At 38.0% G+C, this 27,175-nt stretch overlaps 1 protein-coding gene across 16 annotated transcripts in view; it reads left to right on the top strand.

Moving 5' to 3' along the window:
• Window positions 1-27,175, top strand: part of FRYL (FRY like transcription coactivator) — a 170,080-nt gene that overhangs the window by 37,231 nt on the left and 105,674 nt on the right. Inside the window, exon 1 of one of the 16 annotated variants that reach the window (XM_010401703.4) lies at window positions 11,291-11,377. The exons of the other annotated variants lie outside the window; for them this stretch is intronic. Coding sequence (XP_010400005.3) covers window positions 11,302-11,377 — 76 coding nt within the window. The 5' untranslated portion in view covers window positions 11,291-11,301. Of the gene's footprint in view, window positions 1-11,290; window positions 11,378-27,175 lie in introns of those variants that run through there. 16 annotated transcript variants of the gene reach the window in all.

The following is a 27,175-nucleotide window of genomic DNA, read 5'->3' on the forward strand; positions in this document are numbered from 1 at the left end:
AAAATGGACTATTGTTGTGTTTAATTGTCTAAGAGACATCTCAAATATAATTTTTGACTTTATTTTTTTGAAGATCTGTTTTTTTAAACTTGCGTACTTGACTAATATACTTCTGCTGTAGTTGTCTCAGGGTTTCATCTGTAGAATATATGCAGAAATTTACAGTGAATATACTTTAGTCAAGTGGTGAAGTAATTGTAATGTAGTGCTTCATACAAGGTGTGTATCAGTACAAATCAAAGGTGGATCTAGAAGAAGTATTTCTTCATCCTCAACAGCTACTCATGTGGGGTATATTTATATAAATGTGTGGAGTATATGTATATAGTCAGGAGGTAATTCACTTGTTTTCTTCTGACACATGGTGAAGAGAATGTACCAATTTTTTTATTGCTATTGGTCACTTAATAGATTATCTTTGTATCGCATTTGCAGGGTCTGTTTTTATGCATCTTCTGGACTTCAAGCACTTAAAAGGTTTTCTCAGACATAAGAATGCTAGTATAAGCTTTCATGTGACAGCTGAATCAATGTAATGGCTCAGTGTTGTGAACAGGAGATGGGACCCTTCCACCTGTGTAATTGTCATGTATATTAATTTTTGGTATTCCTGTTGCATATCTGTCTTTGGTGAGACTATTCAACTTGCTAAACCAAGAGGAAACTCCCCCTTTCCTTCCAGTACCAGTGGACAGGCAGCAAACTGGAACACTGTGAAAAATAACCAACAGCAAATTTAGGAAGTGAATGTCAGTAAACCTGCCGTTTGGACTTTGTTTTTCTGTTCTTTTTGACTTTCTGTCCTGCAGATTGTAAAGTGAAAAGTAAGAAGTAATAAAATCTCTAGTTTATTAATGGGAAAAAAATAAAGGTGAAATTGGACAATATTTAGCTGCAAATATTCTTTGAAATGTTACCTTTAGGCTAATTCTTTGAAATAATGCAGATGAAATTTAGTGGGAGGATTGTAAATAAAGCAAACATCTCTTGAGCTTTCCAATCTACAATTATTTTTACGGTAGTTGTGAGAGGGACAAAATAATGCTTTTAACTTGAAGGAGAGGGGAGAGACATGATACATGTAGGGGATGTGAGAAAATTTAACATAGACAGAAAAACAAGCAAGTTTTCAGGGGATTCTACAAAAGCTGATTAAGGAGAGTTGTGAAGTGCTGAAGTCAACAAGATGTGGACAAACTTGTTGCAAAAATAGTATCTGCTACTGTAAAACTGTTCTATGATATGCTGGAAATACAAGAACAAAAATATTCTTTTAAATTCTTTGTGTCTAAGGTGTCCACAGGCCTTGAAAGTGACATTTTGAGAGGGAGAGAAGAGTTTAGCATGTTGTTCCTTTTTGATTTATACTGTAAATATCTTGTACATAGAACAGATTTTAAAACTTAACCTGCTATCAATTATGTCTGTTAGTGATCTCAAGGTAGAGTATGTAAAAGGCTGGACAGCATGTAAAGTAAAAGTATCAGCTTATTTTTAAGGAGCTGTTTTCCTTAAGGTAAAGAACTGTTATCCTTTAAAACATTAAAATTGATCTATGGGCTAAAAAATCCCAACTAATATCCTCCTAATGCTCATGAATGTATTTGAAAGGTCAGTATAGTATTTACTAGCAGGATTAATTCAGCAACTGCATATGAAGATGCCATGCTCGTGATACCAGCAATTCAGATTAAAGTTACAGAAAGATTAGAACTGGAACATTGTTAAATAGTTTTTAATTTTTCACTTGAAAAATAAGTCTGTGTTTCAAATGGAAAAGTTTTAGTTTGTAGGTGATCAGATGAGTCTTAGTCTCCTTTAGGGGTGATTTTTCTATTTCTAATGAAAATGTGAATTTTAAGTGGAAAAGTCAGGACATTTTTCAGTAATTTATATTCTTGATGACTGTTGGTAGTTTCTGTTGGCTGCATTTGCTAATTGTTTCATGTCTTGGTTTGTAAGCTTCTATGTTTCTAGTTGCTTTTGTTCTAAGCTCTTCAATAACAGGATGATTCTTACCCTGTGAGTTCTAACTTTGTATGTGTTCCTGTATTATGGGGATCCAAACTGAGGGAAAAAGAATTTCAACTACTTCCTCGTAATCAAGGGCTACTTTGGAAAGCCTTTCCACTTTCAGTAAATGTCATTCTTTGTGTGTGTAACTTAGCACTGAATAGCCTCTAGCTGCTCTTCAGGTAAGAATATGTTCTCTCAGGTAGTAAATGTTATTGAAGAATAGCTGTGATTTGGGAAGTAGCGTTAGCAGCGTTGGTTGTTTTACTCGACATGCATCTTGTTCTCCAGCCAGGTTCTAAAAGGTCCCATCAAGCAAAGACCCATCCTCCCAGACAGGAAGATTCTTTGCTCATGCTTGTAAATTTTTGATGTTTGTATTTATTTATAAAAGAAAGATTTTGTTATGAGAAATCCAAATGCACTATGTTTTGAAGAGACAGGTAAAACTTTCAGAAAGCCATGTAACTTTAGCAGTGGTAACTTCGGAAGAGATTAGGTTTCTGTCTGCAGCAGTTTTTCATTACATGTTCTGGATGTTCAGGACTTGGTGTATCCTCCCTTCATGAGCTGTGCAATATGCCTCATAGGGAGATACTACATAAATACTGATAGTTCTTTAGCTGATTAGTACCAGTGAGATCTGTAGTGACAGACATGTTCTGTACCGTGATTTCCTGGGAGGCTTTCAATGCTCATTGACAAGACCAGTGTGGCAATATAAGCTTCAGGTACTCTAACATCATGATGCTGTTGCACAGTCGTATTAGAGACTGACTCAAAACTGGTGATGCTTGGCATCTCTTAAAAGTGCACTGGTGTGAGCTCTGTCTCAGTTACTTCTTTGAGAGGATGACATGCTGAAGGAAAGATGTTTTTAATCTCAAAGTATTTTCTAACTTAAAACAGGAAAACCAGTAAGTAATACATAGAAAAGAAATTTAAAACTTTTATAAAAATACTGTATTTATCTAGTATGTTGATTTCAGGGTATTAGAGTTAGTTTAAAACAGTTTTTTCTTTGTTGATTGGGGTTTCCTAAGTCCCTGTTTCATGGAAGGAGCCATGCAGAACAGAGTAGGTTAATCTGCCCAGATGTTGAGGAAGTTATACCATAGATGTTTATAGGTACATTGTATGTTTGGATAATTAACATGTTCATATCAGTTACTGGGAGAAATGAACACTATGCAAATGCTCTATCAATAGATAATGACTGACAAACAGGGAGAGCCAGTTGAATGAATGGAAAAAGCTAAAGCATATTGTCCACTTTATGTGAACATGTTTTTACCGCCAGATTTCAGTTCTTCATTTTTCATTAATTAGTAGGGCTTGCAGTGGCGTGACACCATCCCTTTTGTTTGATGTGCTGTGCTGGATGCAGGTGTGTGGATGCAGAGCTGCCTGATGTGGTTCATGTGGAGCTCTGGGCTTCGCAGCTGCTGCCCCGTGTGCAGCTGCTGGCAGAGGCTATTTTGTAGTCCCCCAGCTAAGGCACTTTAATGAACTCTATGTTGTGGGCTATTTGCACAACTTCCAGACACATGTGGCCTTGTAAAGTTCTAGTGTGTGTTAGGTGTTTAGTATCTAACTGTTGCATTTAGCTGCCCTTGGGTTTGTTACTACTTCTGGTTCTCTCCCTTTCTGATATTTGTATTTCTTTTCTTGCTTTTCTTTAGTGTAACAGCATGCTTGCTCAAGATAAAGGTTCAGAAATGACACTCATATGAATGCTGTTATTTCTGATTTGCAAAGCAATGTGTATTTTACCTTTTGACTACCTTTTTAAATCTTAAAAGCATTTCTATTTTGTTGCTACGAGAATATCTGTTGTTTCCTAGAGATGGGAAAGCTGCAAAATTCAGCATTAAAAGCACTTAAGTGTTTAAATCGTGGTAACTAAAGCACTAAAAAAGGCTTTTGCAAATATTTACTGGCTTTGGAGTGAAGAAATATGCTAGTTTGGTTCTGCTCTGAAGAATGCCATGTTAGTGTAATTACTACATTTATTTCTGGTATTGGGTGGTGGAGCTCCATATGCTCCTGCCCTGTGTAACTGAAACATCAGAAGGCAATTTCAGGAGTTGAAACCTCAAGAGAAAATTGGCTGTCCATGCCTTGCCCCTTCTTGCTTTCCTTTTCCTGACTCTTAAGTACAGCTGTCCAAGTCCTTATACTATGTGTGCAGAGCTGCCACCTACATAGGGATTTAAGCCATGGTGGAGTAAGTTGGTAAGCTTATGATTGTAAGGAGGTTTTGTAGAGACACCTGTAGTAGTTCCCTCTTGTAACTGCTGTTTCTTATCCCCTCTGCCTGCTATTGGTGCTCTGTGGCAGAGGTGGCTGAACCAGACATACATCTGCATTTTGCAGGGCTCCACAGTACTTTAGTGTATGAACAGGAATGGACTGCGGTGACAGTGGCTCAGGAGCAAACATTCAGCTTTGCTTATGGCAGAGGGAGGAAGGCAGGAATTCACCTCTAGGCACAGGGCGAGCTCATACACAAGGATCTTCAGCTGCTGTGTGAGTTTAGTGGTAATCTGCATCCAAGAATATTTTCTGCCCAAGTACTGTTGTGCTCATGAGGCTTAACATATTGCGGCTTCTATGCTGAGTTTATCCCTATAGGTAACTCTTTCCTTTAACTTTTTCTTCTTTGACGTTTTCCCAGATGCATCAAACTCTCAGTGGTTTCCCCCCACCGGTGCTCTCTGTAGGGATAGAATAACTGATCCTTACATAATGCAAATATGATGTTTCCCGTAAAAGTGGCACAGACGTCCAGCAGCTTGGGAGGAACAACAAAAATAGAAATGTAACTGATTTGTAGCAGTTGTCTTGAGGCCTTGTAGGGTAACAGAGTTAAGCCTTTCCTTTCTCTATCCATTTAAATGCCCAGCAACTAAGCAGGGATTTTCTGTGTAGCTCCGTAACTGTTTCCAGGTTCTGTTTAAAAGGTTGGTGAAAACCAAGGGCTGGATCCCCAAACCCAGCACGTTGGTATGTTAGTGCTGAAGCACAGTGAGGAGACTGACACAGTACAGGATTGGACCTTAAGGCTGTTATTTCAGGTTGTCTGACATAGAACCATCCTAGTTGGGCTTTAAACTTTTATTTGCTGTCATTGAAGATGGAAGTTTAGCATCTTAGAAGGGTGTAAATCACTCTGTTTTCTAGAATTTTAATTACTGGGCTGCTTGTGACGTTTGAGAAACTTGGACTTGTCAGACTTATGAGATATGATAGCAGCTTTAGGCTTGTGTATCATTTTACTGGGCTCATTTCCTCTTGGAGGAGGGAGATTGGTTAACTATCATCTCAGAGCTGCCTATTGCGGTTTTCAAAATGTTTCACCTTTATATTACTGATTTGTTTCCTTGTAGTCTTATGATGTTTGCTGATCTGGAAAGCTAGATTTTCAGGAAGGGCCAGTTATTTGTTTAGTATAAGTTCTTAAAAAATTCTTACAGCTGTTGTTAAACTACCTTGAAAATGATTTTTCAGGATTTAATTACTCTTTCTTGAAGGTTGTAGGGGATTCTTTCTGTTTCTTTTTTTTCTTTTACAGCAGACTTACTATTCAATCTAGATACTGTTAATGAAAAGTTAAATATTAACTGTAGCCTCTTTGATCTTATTCAAAGACTGTGTTCTGCAAGAAAGCTGTGAATCTTCAGTGTCCTTCCAGAACTATCTGGAAAACTCATAATTTACTTTAAATGGGAAATATTATTTGTAGTTCTTTGCGTGAATGCATTTTCTGTCAGTCTGTATCATCCTGAAGATGAATGTAGTAGGTCTGAAAACTGTAAAGAAACTTCTGGAAGCAAGAGTAGCTGCATGTTTTTTGTAACTGAAAGCGCCTTTAGCTGTGGTTCTTAAAATGTTAATGCCAGAATGATTTGTTCAAAATAATCTAAATTATTTTGTAGAGGGATAAGTAGAAAAATCATATTCTGTTATATTGGCTATTCCAATAGAGAAAAGCAAGAGCTGCACTGGGGGTTTGAGGGAGGGGAGGTAGTGTGTTATGAATATGCTCCTAGGGAAATGAAACTGTTGTAAAACTGGGGAATAACACTTCAAATGAAGAGGGGAAAAAAAAGGAAATGAAGCTAAAAATCTGTCATGCTCCCTGTGAAAAACAAATTAATGACTTATAAGGTGTTATTTCTTTGTCATTTAAAAGCAAACTCTTTGAAGTTAAATATTGCTCTTTTAAGATAATATATACAGCAGTATCTTCAGTCATGAAGCCCCCCTTACCTTTTCAGTCTGTAGAGGTGAAGCAAAAACAACATTGTGTGAATCATACTAATTTTTTTTGGTCTTGCATATCAGTGTTTGCCACAGGCCAGATCTCTGGCAGTTACTGAAGCAGCAGTTATTATGCATATGGCACTTATTTTGTGTACATTGTTCAAAATAGTTGCCAGCAATGTCTTTGGGCAGCTCCTAGAAAATGGCATGATGTTACTTGAATTAAAGCAGAGCTGTGCAAATAGCCTTTGCATACACATTGGTGGTAAAGGTATTGATTCTAGTACGGATAATGATCCTTTTAGAAATGTTTTTATTAAATACCTAATTCTACAAATAAAGTTCTGTTATCTGTATTATCTACAGTGCGATAGTTTTTGATCTCTTACATTGCTTTGGTCCTTTAGCTATTAAAACGCTCAAGGCAAATCTTACCTGTTGTGTGACTGGACTTGCTGTACATGTACTGAATATTCCATCTAAAAGATCTGTGTTGAAGTGCTGAATGGACTTTGCTTGTACAGGTCAAGCGTGCTATGGATGAATGGTACCACAAATGGACAGTCCTCCACTTCCTGGAGCAGCTGGGCTTACGGTGTGTGGATCTTGTATCCGTCTATTTGCAGCCTGGAGTCTGCTGACGTAGGTCACTGAAGCAGCTTGAGCAATTTGCTTCCAGACATCCTCTTTTCTAAGAGTTTTTCATATCTGAGCAGAAAGCATGGTGTGGACTGGGCACATGGATTAATAATTTTTAACATCATTTTAGTAGAGTACAAAAGGTTGCATCTGCAGATTGAGCACTTCCGCTTTACTGCATTTACAGTCCAATTCTTGTCATGTTCTTTTAAGAGCTTACTGATACCAGTGTGCTTATTCATGCCTACCTCATCTTGACTCTTGAGAAAGATAGACGTCATGGTAGTCTGCTCCCTTTAGAAGTGAAATGGATCCAGAATCAAAAGGCATGCAAATACTGGGATCAGTATATAATCTGTGTATTTATTGGAATTGTGTAGTGTTCAGCCTACTAATAAAAGTATGCACAAATCCTCAATTTCATATTTTCTTTTTGGATTTTTTTCTTACATGAACCAGCTCCAGATCAAAGCTATTTGCTTATATTTAAATGCAAGTGCTTTATTTTCCATTTTATCTAAAATAGTAAAATATTAATCTTATGACTTCTCTTAAGACTTCTCTTGTAAGTACTCAAAGTGATAGGTATTTTTAGTGGTCATACTTGTTGCTCTCCATTTTAGACACAGTGTACTTTCCAGAAGACTGTTTCATTTTCCTCTCTGTGAATGAGGAACTGGAAAAAATCCATGCTGTAAATGACATTTTTCTAACACAGTTCTAGAAATACAAGGTAGTGATATCTTGTAACTCTGCACGATGAGTTTTGTTGGGTTCTTCTCAATGAATTGTGATTGTCCAAGGTTCAGAGGCTTGTGATCCATAGTTTTTCTTTCCTGTGTCTACTGTTCTTGTTTTGATTAAAAATAAATGGTTACATTTTAAACTTTGTGGTTTATACCAGAATCTTCTTTTTATTCTAGTATTTGGTAGGTTGTTTAATTAACTCATTTCAAAGGAAAACCGCAACCCAAAAAGTCTGATACGGGAGTAATTGTTATCCATACACCTTTGCTTATAAAAGCAGTTAAATTGAGCTGTGAGGAAGAAGAAATGTTATAAGGCTTGTGCACAGTTGTACAGTAAGATAACTGTTATGACACTGATGCTTGTATGATAGGTCTAAGATACTGACAGATCCATTACTTCACATGTTAAATGGATTTGGACTGATAATTTGTTTTCTTCTTTCTTGGGGGAAAGGGAGGGCTGTGAAAATATTTGGTTTAACCATTTTTAAATTTAATTAATTAGTGATGTTCATTTAATCAAAGTTGCTATGTGTGTGCATGTATGTATGAGAGCACACATATTCATGTAGTATTAAAAGAACATTTTTCTTTCCAAAATATTTTTGTTCCTAATATTATATATTCCCAGTCTTAAATGCATCTACTGAAATCTTTAGAAGGAAAAGCTTATACTCTTGGTGAATACAGTTCTCATTTCTTAGAAATTATTAATGGACTAATATTTTCTATTAATCGTTTAAAAGTAATTGCTAGTATCCTTGAGGAAACCCAGTTGATGGTGACCATTAGTTGATACAGTGAATAAATAACAGTGTTACAAAATCTCAGACGCCATGGTGGAAGGCCATGTAACTTGCTTGGCCAAACACCTCTGTGTCATAAACAAATGCAAATTTTGAAAAAGATTTCCTACTGGTAATTTAATTTTGAAACACTACCAAAATACCGACAACTTCTCTGTTGAAAGTCTTCTTAACAGGACTCCAGAAGGTGGAACATGGAGATCAGTATTTCTGTAGGTTTTAGTATATCTCCTGGGGTTTCTGGGATGATTGTTTTTTAATAAGTTTCTGGCACTAATAACTTAAAGAACAAAAACTGAGGGGGGGTGGAAAGGGCAATTACAAAGAACCCAAAGTATATTTTAAAAAGTCATTATTTTTGAGGTGCTGAGAGAGTTGGCTCATGATTTTGGAATGCACACTGTTAACAACGATTCCTTTGAAGAAGTCTCTGTAGCCCAGTGTTAAAGGCAGTCAGAGACCAACCATAATTAATACAGTCTTTCAAATTAGTGGTGAAATTCATCAGCCAGTTCCAAAATCTGACCTTTATATCCTACTCATAACAAAATACAACCTCTGTTATATCTTATTTAGTAAGAGGAAAAAGGAATGCTTGAAGTGTAACTTTGAGTGTATTCATAAAAGGAGTGATGAAAAGGAATATGAGGTAATACTACCTACTGCAGAGGCAATACTACCTGAAACAGGCTTATGAAAGAAAGTTTGATGCAAAGTCCCAAAGAGTTACTCTGTGGATGCATGTTCTGTACCCTGTTTGGGAAGAAAGAAGTCCTATTTGGATATAGGTAGCAATTTAGTATCTTATTATAGAAAAATATTTTTTGCATGGGGAAATTTGGATTATTTTTAGTCTGAAAACTGAACGATATTACCAGTCTCTCTCTTAATAAAACTTCATCTCCTGAGCGACTGCAGCTGGTGCTTGAACCAGCCTAATGCAGTGATAGTCTTGTCCCACTCTTTCTCCATTGTTCTGCTGCTGCTGTGTTAGACTGTCATGTAGAACCACTTAGTTTTGCAGCAACTGGTTTATGTTACCTCTCTGTTAGTGATAATTATTTTGTCTTTTTGGGGTGGGGGATATAGATTCAAAAAGCCCCAAATAAACAAAACCAAAATCATAAATCCCAAACCTTAGAAGTATTTGATGTACACTGTTCTTAAATCTTTCCTACAAACTTCAGATAAATTAGAATTATCTGGGGACACAGCTATTATTTCCCCCTCATGGCTTGTTAACTCCTAGTACAGTATGGGCAGCAGTTTTGAAACTGGATTTTTAAAAAATCACCTTGAAGCGGATTTAGTTAATCAGTCTACCTTGGATCCACATGATTTTTTGGTTCATCTGTATGGTGTGGGTCAAGTTATGATTTAAGTAGACCTAATTAAACTGCTATTGGCAGCCACTGGTACAATAATCTCAGCATCCAATTCTCTCAGTTTCTGTTACTTGACCCAAGGGTAGTGAGTGTTACACATGTAATTTGGTGGCAGTTCTGGAAACAAGCGTTACTTTCTTCACATAATTTCTTCCTGTCAGTATGTAGAAATCTTTCTGAAATTTCTAAATTGTCCAATAAAATTTTGAGACACTTTCAGGTGTGTTTTTGATCTGTGTAAAGATGACACCTCAAGGTGACAGAGAGCCACCACTTTTTGGTTGTATCTGGTAGTGTGGACAAGGTGAAGGAGGTTTATCTCAAACTCCTTTACCCAGTGCTGAAGTGGGCAAAGGCTATTGGTAGAGTATCTTCCTTTACCTGAAAAGAATGGCATTAAAGCCTTAGTGCTACCTAAAGCAGCATTTGGATTGCATCCCTAGGAATCCCGAACCATCAGTTCTAAGAGACTTTCACTTTCTATTGTGGCGTTTGAGATGATACTGGACAGAGTAAACTATCAGAAGAACCAAAATTGTGTCAAGTCCTTTAGAAGACACTAAGAAAAAAACCCAAACCAAACAAACCCCTAACAGCTCATGTCCTTTAAAAGACAGTAAGGAAAAAACCACCAACAACCAAACTCCGAAGACCTAGTAGAATCATGAAAGGCTTTGGATTGGAAGGGACCTTAAAGCTAGTCTAGTTCCAGCCTCCTGCAATAGCAGGGACACCTTCACTACACCAGGTTGCTCAGAGCTTCATCCAGCTTGGCCTTGAACACTTCTGGGGCTGGGATATCCAGAACTGCTACTGGCTGTAGGTGTCGGACCTAAATTGGCTGTAGTTCTCTTGCAGGCAGCCCCCTGGGAATACTTAGGGCCTTCCTGCCTTCCACTGTGATTCTCTTTTTCCCGTTTGTTATTTTCCGTCCTTTCCCCCCTCCCCCCCCCCCTTTTTGATTTTGCTGATCTTTTAACATAGAAGGCTTATTTGGCTTTTGGCACTGTGCAGAGCAACGCTGGGCGGTTTATTTAATTCGTCACGATTTTAACAGATCGGTTGGAAGTTTATTTAAAACTCGGTAAAGCACAAACAGCCTTTTATAGCCACTTTTGGTTGTAGTTGCAAGGAGTCGCTTCGTTCGGCTGCCAAGGGCTGGGTAGCTCCGTCGCTGTGCCTGCGTGGGCTGGGAGCATCCCTCGGGAGGAGCGTGGGTGCAGCCCGGAGGCGGGAACACGCGCAGCCCCCGCGGCGCGCCGGGGGGGCCCGTGCGGCGGGGCGGCCCCGGGGCGGGGCCCGGCGGGCGAGGAGGGGTCGGTCCCGGCCGGAGCCGCCCGCCGCCCTCCGGGCCCTGCGTCACAGCGGCACCGGCGCGTCCCTCCCGCGGCTGCTGGCGGAGGCGGCAGCGCGGCTGGCGCCCCGCTCCGCCCTGCCCGCACCATGCTCAGCCTGCAGGACTCCCTCTTCTTCGAGATCAGCATTAAGTCTCTGTTGAAATCCTGGAGCGGCAGCAGCAGTAAGTATGTTGCTGCACCGGGAACCACAGCAGCGTAGGAGATGCCATATCCTTTTTTTTCTTTTCTTTTCCTTTTCTTTTTTTTTTTTCTTACTGAATGCTGCCGCGTGAATTTGCCCTTTAAAAACGAGGATTTTTGTGGTCCTGTGTGCTGGTGCAACTTGGCATAGCCAGTCTGAGAGCTATCCGCTTCTTAGTTTGCATGTAAGATTTTGTATGTATATATTTATTATTTTATTTTCTTAGGCTGCAGTTGTTTCAGTCAGGTAAAGTTCTTTGCACGCTTTGCTGTCCAAGAGAGGGGACAAGTAGATCCTCGTCTCTGCGGAGTTACCAGATGCTGACACTATGTCTTAGTTCTGTCAAGCTCCAAGTGCTCCTTTGAAGCAAATTAGTCACCCTGGGACAGTGTATTTCACAGGGGGGGGCATTATTTTTGTGCCTCAAACCTATTATTACATCTGCAAAAACTGCCCACTTTGATCTTCTAAATGGCCTAAAACAAGAGTTTCTAGGAGGATTCCTTGTCTGAATTGAACCAGCGAAGCAAGGATGCTGCTCTTGGTTCAGACAACCTGTCTGTCCTCACATCACCCCTTCACACATGCTTCAATGCAGGGTCTCAGGCCGGGAGCTGCCTCGCGCTAACGTAAGCACAGCAACTTCATGACAGGACACCAGGAGGTGATAAGGATGACGTAATTGAGCGTCAGCTGAGTATTTAGTATGTCTTCAGTTTCTTGTATTTGTAAAAATGAAAAAAGTTAAAATCTGGAGGTAACTGGTATCTCCGTGTTACATTTCATTAATTGCTTCTTGAGATGTACTGGGATGCACAGTTTCCACTCACCATCCACTTAATCAAAATACCTCCATTAGGATTTTTACCCCAATACAGTAGTATATATTCACCTGTCTGTCTTGTTTGGAGTAACTAGTAGCAAGTTATTTATTGTACAGTGTATTAATCCATGCTAGGAGAGTATGCAGATACTTAGTTTGTCCTAATAGCTCATTCAGACCTGATTTGCTTTTGTATTAACTGCTGTAATTCATATTTTGGACTGATAACTTCTAGGCTATTGTCTTATAAGTTAAAGCGATTCGTGTTTCAGAGCAGGTATTCTTAAAGGTTTTGCTTTTTTAGTTTGTTTTATTTGTATTTTACAGATTAACAGTACCTGTTCCAAATTATACCTTGTAATTGTACTTGGTAGTTATTAACGTTCTTGCTGCAATAGACATGACTGGAAGGATTTTTCTAGTGTTTTACAGTAGAAGTTGAAGCTGCCATATGAAAATGATTAAAAGTTCTTTAAGTTGATTCATGTATATTGTTTCCAAACTAAAGTAAATCATAGGATACAATGAGTTACAATGAATTCGGTCTGCAACTAGATATATAATTGTATAGATAAGGAGATAAATTGCAGCTTCTAGACTAGATAATTGTCAGCTGTAACAAGATAGAGTAATAATAATAAGATAGAGAGTAATAATAATAAAAAGGGTGTCTGAGAAGAGGTTTTATATGATGCTGTGTTTTCTCCTTTGTGCCCTCTGTTATGTAAGCACAGTGGAGTAAGATCTTCCTGACTCCTTCATCAGGAAGTGGTACTTGGGTCATCTACCAACAAACCAATTTTCTGTGTGCTCCAGTGAGATAGCTGGGGTTTTATTTCACTTTTTCAGGAGTGTGACTCCATTTGTGAAAATGGTTGTGATTCCAGCATAGCTGCACGTCTACTCTGTGAGTGTGCGAGAGTCGCATTCTGATGGCGCGCTGTGCAGACTGGCCAGGAGCAGAGCCCTCTGTGCAGCCTGTACCGGCTTCAAGGATTGTGATTCACAGGCATACCTTAGTGACTTGAGCTGAAGTGGGCAAGCCGTTTGCTTTGTTCCTAAAACATTTTCTAATCAAGTGATTCAGTATGTGCAGAGCAAGGAATTACACAATATTTATGTTGAGGATATGTTTGGAAATTCAGTAAACATTCATATGTTAAGAAATTACTTGAGAAAAGTTTTTGCTGTGTTTTCATAAAATTTTAAGGTGCAAATGCTACTTTCTATGGTTTATATATTAACTTAAAATTTTTATATGGTGAAGGATGTGAGAAAAGGAGTGGGTATGCTTGCATGCATCTCCATGTACATAAAAATAAGCATCTGCAGAGAGTGTTTAAGTGTGTAGCAGAAAAGGCAGCAAAGCTCCATGGGTCTGGTTAAGGGCTTGCTTAGCTGGCATAATGTTGCAGTGCTGGCTAAGGTTTTATTGTAGTTGATCTTTTTTCTTTCAGTAACAACAATGACGTGACATTCATACGGCCTAGTTTCAGAATGCTCTCTCTGTGCCAACAATTTTAGGCATTACTTCTTTTTAAATGAAGTCAGGAATGTTCTTTTAATCCAGCAGTGAAGTGAGGATGTTCCTGCATAAGAACTATTTGCTTACTGAAGTTGTGAATGTCATGGGGGCTTTATACTGGCTTGTCCTCAGGTTGCTTGGCTCCACAGTATTTACGGAATCTTAGTTGTGATTATGTATCTCAATGTTCTTGGATTCTGTTGTTTAGCCCACTGCAGTTTCAATATGTGGTCTGTCTAACTGTTTTTCCGAGTTTCTAAACTGTAGGAAAAAAATTAATTTTGATTGTTATTTATGTTGCTTGGTGTAAGAAAGCTCTTATGTTTTGTCCACAAAAAGCTTCATTAAAGGTTAAGGAGGTCTGGATGCCATGAGAATTGCATTTAGTAATGCAATATGTGGGTTCAAAAACCAAATGTGGTGCTGCTAGCAATGAAAAGCATTAAGTAATAAATACCTTTCTGTAAGACATGACACGAGTTTTAGTGAAAACTAGGTATGTATTTCTGGGGCTTACAGTCTGGACAGGAACGATGGCTTTCCAGTAAACACAAGTACAATCCATTACTACTTTATTAAAAGCTTTTCTGTGTTTCCAAGATATACTGTATTAATAATAATGTCCTGTTTGGAAATTAAGAATTATTTCTGGATTTTTTTTTTTTAGTAGGATGTATAGTCTTTCTAAAACCTATCCCACAGCTTTCTGTTGCTGCGCTGCAGTTGTCCTATGTCTATCTGATAAACAGAAGGGAGTAAACAGAAGGGTACTCTCCTGTGTGTGGGTGCTTCTCTGTCCTTGAATTCATCCCTATCTTCTTTTGGTAAATCAGTTTTGGAGGTGCTTCATGAGATTTTTCATACCACCTTGCCCAGCTTGATTCAGAAGTCATGCATATGTTTCAAGAACTTAAGCTGGTTAAGAGAACAGGGCTGCACTTTAACAATGCGCCTGCCAAAGCTACATGGAGGTCGTTGCCCTTGGCCTCTTTTTGATAAGGGTTTGTGGCAGTGATTTTCAAAGTTACTTAGACTTGTGAGCCTGGGAACAAAGTCCTGCCAGGAAAGTGAGCTGTGTCTGCCTGTACAGCAGTTGGTTTGGAAACTGTGTTATAAAATCAGAAAGAAATGGAGCAACTCTAAAAGCAAGTGAATTATTGGAGCTGTGGCTGCCAGGTGCTGGCGAGCACGTGAAAACTGGGAACCTGCCTGGCAGATGCTTTTGAATCATTCTTTCTGTGAATGAAAAAAACCACTTGGAGTTTGCTTTTTAAGATTTCACCTACCTTCCCATAGGATTAGTTTGATTGAAGATTACTTCCTCCTTTGCCAACCAAAAATGAACTCTTGGCTCTCAAGAGAGGTTCTGCTCTGCTAATACAGTATTTAACAAAGTAGATGTAATGGATTCATTTTTATCCTGTGACTTTTTGTTTGAGGACAGCACTGAAGCTGTAATTTAAATAAGAAAGGTCACGTTACAGTGACATGATGGGAATGTATATGAAAAGGACCATAGGAAGAATTCTGGGAAAACAAATGTTTTGCTGACAGTCTTGTTCTTTAGGAGAAGATGGGTGAGGTGGAGTATATGTGGAGATGTGCATGGCTTTTTAGCAAAATCACGGATTTGCTGCTTCTGTATTTTGTAGCAAATTTGCAATTTGCTAGTGGATTATACTTTTAAAGAGTGATAAAAGCATAAGTATTTAACATATTAGGAATCATTATTGTATGATAAATTTCAACTTGTTTCCCCATTAGCTGTTAAACTGCAAAGAAAAATAAAACCTGAGGAAAGATTGGTCTGAGACATTACATGATTGCTTCTCCTCCAGCCTGTCCTTTGGGCTAAGAGTTATTAGTGGCACTGTGGTGCTCTAGAGAATTTTCATACAGCTTTTATATTCCAGTTGAAAGATCAGTATTACTTCACAATTTAGAGAAATCCTGTTTTCATGAGATAATATTTTTGGTGCCTCTAAAACAATAATAGTTATTAAATAAGTACAGTATTAAGTAGGGTGTTAACTTTATTTCTCTAGTGTTAGGCGTCCCAAACAATAATATGCTTAGTCTTTTTTGTAGGAAGCTTTTTCTTTTTTGTAACCTTGACTTCAAAGGATCGTGTCAGTTAGTAGTGTTGCCTTGTATACCGAAACCTGATAGGCTCTTTCTAGAGAATGTAACAATCTTTTTGTGATTATATCTTCCAAAACTGTTTTGACATATTGAAAAGTTAATTTTTTAAATGAAAAGTGAATCCAAATGTGTTAAGTTTTGAAAAAGCTACTAAATTTTGCTTTTTTTGAAAAAAAACCTTCTAAGCATACTTTGTGTTAGTAGATGTAGTTACAGGTCCCTGTACTGCTGGAGCAGCAGATTTTTTTCCTGTAGAAGGGACGTATGATGACTTTTCAGTTGTCGTGGGAAAAGCAAGTTTCTGTCAGTAGTTAATCACCCAATACAATGTGATTTTATCAATGTATTAATGTATTGTGGAGTGTAACCTCCATGTTTGGCTCTATTTATGAACTTAGGTGGCCTTTGATGATGGCCTCTTATGCAGTACCTCTTGTCACATTCAACAATGTAGTTGCATTTTCTGATAGATGGTGTCTTGGCATATAATCCATTAAATGAGGTGCTAGTAACGTTCTGTGTAGTAAAATTTGGTCTGTAAAGAGAAGATTGGGTGGGGTTTTTTTCCCTTTCTTTCTTTGTTCCTGGGTAAGTTTGGAATAACAAGGTCTATAAGTGGGTGTAGGCTGGAAGAAGATAATAAGGCCGTAAGTATAACATCCAGAATAGTCAGAGCCAAGTACCACCCTGAAGCTGAGGAATATCCAGCATACATAAGTGAATGATCTCAAGGGAAGGAGGGTGGATGTTGAGGCTCATGTAAAAGAATGTTCAGGATCACCTGCCTAGCAGTGAGAGGCCGACTGCCTCTCTTGGTGGGCATGTATGGGTGTCTCAGCTCAGCTGGATCACTGGGTCTTGCTCTCCTGTCCTTTGCATAGAAGCCCTTTTATATTTGCTCGTTTTTCTTCTGTATGACTGAAGATTTGGGGGGGAGGGGAGGGTGTTTGGCTATTTTGGGGTTGGTCTAGCTTCCACTATTGCTAAGCATTCGTACCTACATGTATACTTACCACTTGCTGTACCTGTTTGATGTCAGCAGTCTATACTGTAACACCTTCCATGTAAATTGGGCATTAGAGTGTGGATGCTCATGAGGGAAGTGTATGTATCCAGATTTTTACCAGTCTTAATTAGCTACGGTTATATGATGTTTTGGGCCTTAGTTTGGACCTCTCTGCACGTAAAGGTAGAAAATATTGAACTTTTATTTAAAACAAAAACTATTTTGAGTATTGTTTTGTGTGAAGTTCTTTGTATTATTTTTTTAATAAAAGGCATGTGTTGTAGGAAGTACATTATATGTTGGGATATACATTATTTATCTTCATCAGGCACAGATATGCTAGAATGAGCTTCCCTTTGGGACATTGTTTCTACGAAAGTAATAGACCTTTTGCTAAACCCATAACTAGGTTCTGTAATGATTCAAATTGCAGAAGAGAATGCTGTTGAAAGGAGAAAGTGCACCAAATGCAAACCACTCTGTCAGCTACTGTTGCTGGAATAAACTGCATGCTCTGCATGGACTTCAGGAAAGCTCCAGATAAACCAATTGCAACAAGCCATATCAAATACCCCATTTCTGCTGACTTCTTTTTTTTTTTTTTTAACACTCTAGCTCTGGTGCTTTTGTATTTGAAGGGGAATGGTTTAGACATTAGGGGTTTAATAGCATTTAAGAGATAACTGACATGACATTTATTTATTTAGAAAGGTGATTGCCAGCTTTTGTTTGCTATATTATGTCCTGTGTACATGTAGTTAGAGGTTTTTCCCTCTACAGAAATAAATATTCTTCCTCATTCCTATACAAAGAGTAATGATGCTAGTCAAAGGGAGCTGTTTGGTACAGTGCAAAGTTCTGTTAGGTACAGTGCAAATAAGGGCTCAGTTTAAAGAGGAAAAGGCCATTCTAAATCAGAAAGAACACTTGGAACCTAAAAGAAACTGGGCCATACTACTGTAAGAATTAAGTTTTTGAACTCTTAACATTCCCAGTTGCCTGTGTGAATGTCAGAAGCAATGGTTTATATTAATAGGTCTGGTGGAGACTACATTCAGTGAGAGATTTCAGGGGAGTTAAATGAAATATGATTCCTACAATAGACTACCAAGCTGCAATAGCAGAAGATTAATTATTAGAAAATTAAGGTACAGAAAGAAATAAACTTTTTATCATTGAGTTTGCATTGATAACTCTCAGTAGACAAATCCAGGAGTCTCTTACAGACTGATCTAGAAGTACTTAAAATACAGTGATTGTCAAAAAGCTAGATGTGGAAAATGTTTCAATACAGTTACAGAATTACATGGTTTATGATTCTTTAATTAATTTTCATCAGAATGTAAACTTGATGCCCTAAGTAGGCATAGTTAGAAAAAACAAGAAAAGCACTATGTGTAGGACAGATTTTACTCAGTTCAGAACAAATTCTAATGAATATATATGTATATATATTTTTAATGCTTTCAAAATAGTAGTGGAAAACAACAGGCATATAAAATATTTTCCTCATTCTTTGCCTTTTCTCATTCTTCTCCTAAGAATCAAGAACTTGAAAATCCAAAGGAAAGAAAGAGTACTTTTTGTCAGATATATGTAGCCTCAGAAACAGACCACTAAGAGTTTAAAAAAAACAACCATTTCAATCTTTAAAAATTTTAATTTAAGCATTAATATTTATAGGTTTCTTGCTCAAGAATTCCTTTAAATTCTAGAAGCAATTAATTTTGTAAAGAGATCTTAGGAAAGCACAACATGGGAGGTATAAATAACTCCTCTGCTTCTGCCCAGCAGGCATGTGATTTGGGGATATTTTCAACTTTATTTTTTGAAGTTTTCTTTGCAGGCAACTGGTACAGGCAAGAATGGTGGTCCAGAAAGATGTATGGATGCCTTAAGCACTTGCAAATCAGTGCTAACTAATTAATGGATATTTGAAAAAATTGTTAAATTCACAGCGCTATCAAACCCTGGGGGTTGTTAATTTTTTTCCTTTTGCTTCTTTTATTCATCATCCCTGTTCACTTCCTTTGTTCATGCTGCTGAGCTAGAGCTGAAGGTGTTCAGGTTAGGAACAGTGATGTTTGTGAGGGTTCCAGGGTCAGTGGTCAGTAACAACTCAGCAGCTCTTAGTGCAGCCCATGTTCGGCTTAGAAAATCGTGTGTCTGACATCTCAGTGGAAACCTGCCTCTTTTTTCTCTCTAACATCTTGCTTTGTGCTGGCTGTCAGCAGGACATAGCAGCTGGGCCAAATATCACCAGATTTTTACTGTTCTTTCAGCTACAAATGAGGTCTTGTCCTGAAAAAAGAGGGGCTGGCAACTGGCATTTCGTTTTTATGACAGCAAAGTGAAGAAGGAAGCTAATCTAGGTGTACTGAGGTTTGGCTCAGAAGTTCAAAGTTTTTATGATAGCTGTTTGAACACTGTGTCCAGAAACCCCTGGTAGACTAAGCCGGGGATATTAAGGTGGAATCATACATTGTTCTGCTTGTAAGGGTTTTTTTATGTTTGAACCTCTCTCTCTTCAGAAAGTAACTGGGTAGGAACCTAGAAATAACCCAGCAGAAGTGCATGAATGGGAAAGTTTTTGCAGTCTTTTTCTTTTACTTTTTTCTTCTTAAATACTGATTAAAAAAACCCCGAGATTACTTCAAGTTATAGTTTATCTTCCATAGGAAAAATAAAAAGTTTGTCACTAATTCTGAAAGAACTACCTTAAAACTGTGGGCAAACCCAGGTTTCACATATATGGCAAAAGGTGACCAAAAGGAAAGTGATTTCACTGTTAAAAGTTTTCCTAGTATCTATCATTGTAGTACTGCTCAAAGGTTTATTTGAATAGTTGGTACGTATGTATTTATTTTTAATTTATAGTTCATGCCTATCTTTTATGGCCACATTATCTTTAAAGACATTGCTGCAACTGGAAAACTGGAGTGCTCATCTTGGAGAAGACAAGGAAAACAAGAATGTGTTTGATCAAATGGGAGAGGATGGCGGAACAGAGCCTGGGAGGTCCTTAGGGAGAGCACAGGCATTGGTTCTATATTATTTGAAGCAAACTGTAGTATTTCACTATCTAAAATGTGGTAAAGGATGTGAATTATGCTTCCACTGAGCACGAAAACTTTTTAAAGCATATTGAGCTGAAGTTGAGCATCATTAAACTTCAGTCTTGCTGTGCCAAACTGGTGTCTTCCTGTAGATGCAAGTATTAAAAAAAAAAAAAAATAGTATGCACTGCACTTATTCTGAAAACCCGAAGTGAGGAAGTACTGTGTCCTTGGTTAACTTTAATTTAGATACTGTTTTTTTAACATATATTCTTGCACACTTGTAGTTTTTTCTCAAGCTTTTGTACCTCTTGTCTGCTTGCTTACTTCTGCTGAGACCATCTACCTAATGGTGCTGAGAAAAATTATGTTAAGTCCTTGAGAATTGTTTGCAGTTTTAAGACTGAGATTACTAAGATTGGCTGCCAGAAAGTTATTATGAATATTGGATAGTTTTAGCTATTTGGGGACTGAGAGAGGTGACAGAGACCCATGAGGTGTGGCTGTGCCATCCTAACATGATTAAATCATCTTGGTGTTTTATGGTGGTGTTAATATGTGACCACACAAATATCACATCCTGAGAGAAAAAGATGAGCAATGAGCTCTGGATGTGAAACTCACATTTCCAGGTCACTGGCCAAGAGTGCAGCTTGGCAGAGGCCAGAGCTTGTTATCGTTTCGTTGTTTGCATTTGGTCTCCTTCCAGGTGTCAGGATTGGAGCGCTCCCTGCTTTGAGGCTCTATTCCCCAGCTGAGCTGCACAGTCCCACCATGGCCGAACTGCATCTCCACTTCTGTTCCCCCCAGAAGTTGTTCAGTTGTTCATCTCACCTGTGTTTTATCACTGTAAAATGATTAAAGAGGTAATGTTTTATTAGAATGCATACAGAATTTCCCTGTGTAACCGTGGTATACTGAGAGAGCTTGAGGTCCAAAACCTTGACCAGAAAGGCTGAGATTTCCAGGGTTAAGTGGGAATAGCTGGGCAATGCATAATACCAGTTTTGTTAATAGTATAGCTGAGCAAGAATGAAGTGAGTATTGCTCCATTTTAAGAATAATGCTGCCAATATATTTATATATTGCAGCTTGGGAGATTGCAGCATTGACTACCTGTCTGTACTAATTCTGGTTGGAAACCCAAGTAACTTTTTTTTTTTCCATCATGTAGCAGTAGTAAGGAGCCCTACAGATTATCAGACCATTATTTATTTTGTGATATTCTCTACTAGGAAATTTCACCCTCTCTTCCTAAAAAGGGATGAACACTGGAGAATGTTTAAAGCAGAATATTAATAGTTTCTTATATTTTTTCCCCTGTATGTTTTTCTTTCTTACGTTTGTGGTGAACTATGTAGTCTCCTAAATATTGTGCAAGTACTGCTGTCATTAATGGCCAGCCTTAGTTGGTGTCAGCACATACAGTTAGATGCTTAGTTACTTTTCAAGCCTCAAAACCTGGTAGTATTTGGATGACTGCAGTTCTGAATGTAGCTATGACATAGTTGTCTCACCTCCTTACAGGCAGGTCTCTTTAAAATATGGTTTTATGTTTAAACATGTTTTTATCCCTGTCCATCAGCATGGAAGATTTTACAATACTTCATTTTGTAGGCCAGCATTTCTGTTACTTTGCTGACGGACTGTGGATATTTTCCATGTCTTCCTACAAAAATACAAAACCTACTATTTAATTTTTACCGCAAAACTGTGTAGGAAATGCTGTTGCAACGCCGTATAAACCATGTAGCAGATGTAAATGCGAGACCTTATAAGAGGGAAAGCAGATGTTATTTAAAATATGAGCTGAGGGGAGCAAAGTGTATGTGTCCAAGAGGTCCACCCAGCAGCCAGGCACTATGACGGCGGTGCTCAAGGTGTCTGTTCAGCAAAAAGGCACCACAACGCTTGTGTCAAGCTATTACATCTGTAATCTATGGTCATGGTATGGGAGCCAAGAATGCCGGGTGTAACATCCTCCACATGTCCTGGGCTCCTTTTCAGTTGGCAACAGATTTTGGAGCTGTTTTTTTGGAGTTGTCACTGTTCAGTGTGCCCATCCTGTCCCATTCTGTGAGTCATTACATAGTTCTTTGTCTCCAGATCTGGGTGTGCTGTGAAACTGCAGGTGGGTGCAGGGGGCTCTGTACCTGCTCAGCCAGGTGTTGTTCATGCAGGCCATGCTGAGAGCCCCACTTTCCCTGGTGCCTCCACGGCCAGAACTTCCCATTCATACCAGTCTCAGCCTCTCAGTTACAATTCTCTGCAATGCTTTTTAGAGCTGGTAAGAATGTATTGAAATCAGAGAAAGGTTCCTACTGTGGAGAGAGCAAACCACTTTTGGAAATAAATTAGAATGAGATAAAAAGTTGAAATGAAAGCTGAGGAAGGTAGGAGAAAAAAAGATTTTTCTTTTTCCTTGTAATACCAATACACGCAGCTCGAATCTTTTAAATGACCAATTTAGCCATGTATTTTGGAGTTCCGTGGACAAGCATATGACAACCTATTTTTATTTCAGATATGACTAGTCTCCTCCCATGAAACGACAAAGAAGCTGTTAACTCTGAAACCTTGGTGTGTTTATGGTGGCTAAGAATAGCTCTGCATGGCACTGAGTATTGTCTTCTTACAGAAGTCCAGTTTGAGTGCCAGCTACGTGCATGCTGGGTGGGATTTTTTTGCCAGGTTTGTGCTATGGCCTTGTCCTTCATCTGAGGACTTAAAGCCCTGAAGGCTGTCATCTGTTGCCCCAAGGAATTGCACAGCTTGGGATTCTTGCTAATATAGTTTAGTTTTATTCGCAGTAAGTGTAGATAAATTTTAGTCAGAAGGTCTGATTAGAAATACAAGTGTCTCATGCGTATTCTTAAAAAAAATATTGTTAGTTAGGGTCTCAGGAGAACTCAGCACTACCTTTTGCTGTTAAAGACTTAAAAAGCACTGAGAAACCTCAAAAACAATACCCGCACTAACCCACACATGCAAAGCAAATTCGGATAAGTGCTGTAGTGAACACTCCTAAATTTTCTATGTACTTGTTAATTTTCATATTCATCTAACTTTTTTCCCCAAGAAAATAGATACCCCAGACTACCAATGAATTAAGTAGCTGACACTGCTGTTTTTCTGTAGAATTTGATGAATGAAAGGACTTGGCTCAGAAGAGTGTGTTTGATAAACAGAAAAAACACAGACAACTAACTACACCTAATTTAAAAATAGAAGTTACAACAGCATTATAAGATATGTGTATTCCATCACAAGGAAATTTATGCTGTAGTTGAAAAATAGTCGGTCTCTCCTATGTGCTAATAATTTGGTAACATCTACTGGGAACTGAAACCCATTGGACTTGAATTTTCAGAAGAGCTGATCCCCTGACTGCAGGGCAGAATATTTCATTCAGGGAAATTATTAGATTTTTTTTTTTTTTTAACAGTTAAATTTAGGTAGTTACCTGGATGTGAATAAAAAATGGTTTCTTTTTGATTCCTCAGCAAAATTACTGTAAGAATATGCTTTTGAAAATGTTGGTTTCACTTTTTCTGTTTTTCTGTTCTTGACATACTTGTGTTAAATGTGGCAGATTGAGTTAGTCTAGTTTATTTTCCTTTTCAGCTCATATGTTCATATGGAGGATTACTAGGCAAAACTGACAGAATCAGAGCATAGAACAGTTGTTCTTTTCTGAAATTGATATTTAATGCATGAGACATTTTCTATCCCTGATTTGTGTATGCTTGAGCATATTCCAATGCTTGATTGTATTTGTTTATTTATTCTCTTTTTTGCTTTTTTAAATCCTTGTGTATATATATCTAACACTTCCATTTTCAAAACATACCTTGGTATCAGAAATACTATTACAATATTTCTGAGCACTTCACTAGGCAGTTATTTACAAAGATGTGAAAGTGCTCTCTGAGTCAACCCAGTCTGGGCTAATGTATTGGTTTCGGGGTTTTTTGTTTGTTTCTTAATGATACATGATTTGAAGTTCTTGGTTACTTTATAACTGATGTTCCAGAGTCCTTTTCCGAAATAGTCTTTTAGAGCAAAACTGCCAGCCTTCAGTACTTTTTTGCATTTACTCAGGAAAGGTATCAATTTGACATTAATGAGGATAATGAAGGATAATGAGCATAATGAGGATAATGAGGAAAAGTATTTTCCTCTTTGAACTGGGAGCTGGAATTGCCCTCTTCTCAAAAGAAAAGAATAAGCAGGCAGCGAAGGGAGAGAAGGTTAAACAAACTACCTTGGGTTGTGCTCTGCAAGAGAACTCTTTGCAAAAACTGCTGGCTTCTGACACAATCTTTTTGGAAGTAATATCAAGCATAAATTTGTTGAGCATTTTGACATTGTTTTTTCTTCAAGTACAGTACACCAATAGAGTTTTTTATATCCTTAAGTATGCAAACTGAGGATGTGAAGTTTTGTTTTTCCAGAGAACTGTAGATTAGGAAAGAGGAGATAAGGTATTTAAGTTTCTGTTTGCTGGTTAACAAAGGTATGCCTGTGGTCACTTTGGCCTTGTTACAGGATGCATTTTTTGTGTGTGGTGTATACATACCTTTTAATATATTGAAAGGAAGTAAAATCTCATCACAGATGGTATGTTTGCAGTGAGAAGTGTTAGAACGAAGTTTGTCTGTGCAGCCTGTATTTACGTGTATTCCTTTGCTGCTATATCCTTGCCTTAGTTTTAGGTTTTAAAGGCTACTTCTTAAAACTTTAGATTTAGTTTGTGTTTTTCTTTCTCTTTGTGTAGTTAGCATACCATGGAAATGAATTCTTTATTCAGGGCAGGTACAGTCTCATCGTTGCAGTGGAAATGTGTGCTTCCTTAACTTACAGAATAGTGTATAAGGAAATCTGGAATAAACGCTAGCAAATACAATTCTCTTTCCTTTTTCTTCCTACTTTTTCACTCCCCAGGCCTGACTAGTGTATCTTTCCACTGCTGCCTTTGCCTCCCTTCTGCTTTTTAGTTTAATATAATTTAGCCAAGCATTGATATAATTTTATTGCCTTTGTTAGCTCATGCTTAATACAGGATTCAGAGCATCAGTGTGTTTCCAGCCTGCTGCAGCCTTCAATTTGATGGCAAAAATGGGTTTCTCTCTTAGCAGTAAATGTTTTGTTCTCTGCCCCACTTCCCTCACCCCATGGGCTGAGCAGGGCACACTTTCTGTGCCAATCCGAAACGTCATGAGTGTATGCAAATTTAGTAATGCACCCTTGCCTGTTGCTTGAAAAGTTGACCATCAGTCTGTGGGTCTCAAATGGGAGTCCACTGGCCAGGGGAGGGAATGGTGAGAAACCAATCTACCCTCAGAAAGCTTAAATTTGCTCAGTAGGAATCTGCACCACCCTTGGAAACTTCTTCTAAATAATAAGAAACTCCAGGAGACAGAACTGAAGGAAAAATAACGCTAATGAGTTACGGCCTCTCAGCTGTTACATGAATGCACAGTACCATCTAAAAGCATGATAACTGACTGATACGGTGATGACCCTGAGCTTATAGGCCCCCATGAAAAGCAGGGAATACTACTGGCTCAGACTTAGAGGAGGCTTGGTTTACATTTTCCAAAGTGCAGGTGGATCAGAAGAACTAACAGAACAAGCCAGTGTTATGCAATTCTGTCTTTGTTCTCAATATTCAGTGGTAAGTTGACATCTTTGTTCCTGTTGCAGTAATGAAGTTAAATAAAAAATAAGCATCAGATACTGCCCTTTAAAATTAATATTGTAATTAATTTTTTTTTTGGCAAGTTAATCGTACTGGAATAGAATTGCTTCTGTGTTTGCATCATTACTGAAAGTATGACTTGAAATGCTGTAGAAGCCTAATGCTAATGAGGATAGGAAGCAAAGAAACAAGTTTAGGGGGGTTTTTTATACTTATGTGGTTATTCTTTTGGGAATACTAAATTTGTAAATGAGTGACTCTTGATAGTTATATATGCTCATTTGTTAAAGTTCAGTGCTTTGAAGGAAGCTGAGATACCAGGATAGAGACCTACATTCTTTGCTTGTGCTGTGCGAAGTAGTTTGTCAGTAAGGGCATGTTAAGTCTTCACGAGGTCTGCTGGGAAAGGAAACTGTAGGTACCAGATGTGTTCTTGAGGTGATATTGTTTCTCTGCGAAGTTTGCACCTTTATTACAGAATTGTTTTTGAGCAGAAATTCATGTGTTAAAATCTAACTTGCTTTATTATTTGTGCACCTGAAAAGTGAATTGGAGGCTGCAGTTGTATAAAACGTCAGGACAGTAAGAACATTTCTGAAAACAATGTTGGGAATTTAACTTATAGCCCTGAACCTTTACATTTCTACCATTATCCTGCTTCCAAATGTGATGGATTATGTTTAGATTATTGACAGATGTGACTTATCCTTTACATTCTTGGAAGCTGATCTTGTATGAGAGCAGCTCCCTGACAGTGAAACAAAGCATGTTAAATAAATTAGTAGTTTGGAAGTATGCTGTTAATTAAATCTAGCTTCTTTTTAAGTAAGGGTTTCTGTGAAATTCAAAATATTATTTTTAATGAAAATATTTTATCTTAAGAGGTTTTCTGTTTTGGCAGTTGTTCTAGAAAAGGACTTACATAAACTATATTTTTAATGGTCTGACACTTTAATGGTCAGGATTTCCTGATGGAATGCCGTAATCAAGAGTGACTGGGCAGGACTTGAGACAATGGAGTTCAAACTGATTTCCTCTTCCCCCTCCAGTTTTTGTGTTTTATCACATTGTTTTCCACTCTGTATGGTTTGGTCTTTTGGCATCTTGTGCTATCAAAATTATTTTGTAATTTTTCTTTTTTTCCTGTCTGATAATAATCTACATGCATGGTGTACCATACAAGGCTCTGTAAAATGAGTCACATAGTGAGTTGTGCTTCTTGCATATGCTAGTAGCAATTTCAGCCAGTATTTACCATGTATGTCCTAGCTGTTGTGTTGTTAAGGATTTTTTTAAAATGTGAGTATGTAAAATTTATCTTATATTCATCTTCATTATTTTTTTTGAATTATTATTTAATTTTAAATTTCTTGTTGGCCATGGTGGTTGCTTGTGGCATAGGTGGGACATTCTGCCCTGCTGTCAGACACTGTGACAGAATTACGTAGCACTAGAGATGAGGTGATCTTCAGCAGTATCTTTGGGACTGTAGCTTCTAGCAGCCTTTGATGCTGTCAAATCCAAC

Source organism: Corvus cornix, chromosome 4, assembly GCF_000738735.6.
Source record: "Corvus cornix cornix isolate S_Up_H32 chromosome 4, ASM73873v5, whole genome shotgun sequence".
NCBI classification, from domain to species: domain Eukaryota; kingdom Metazoa; phylum Chordata; class Aves; order Passeriformes; family Corvidae; genus Corvus; species Corvus cornix.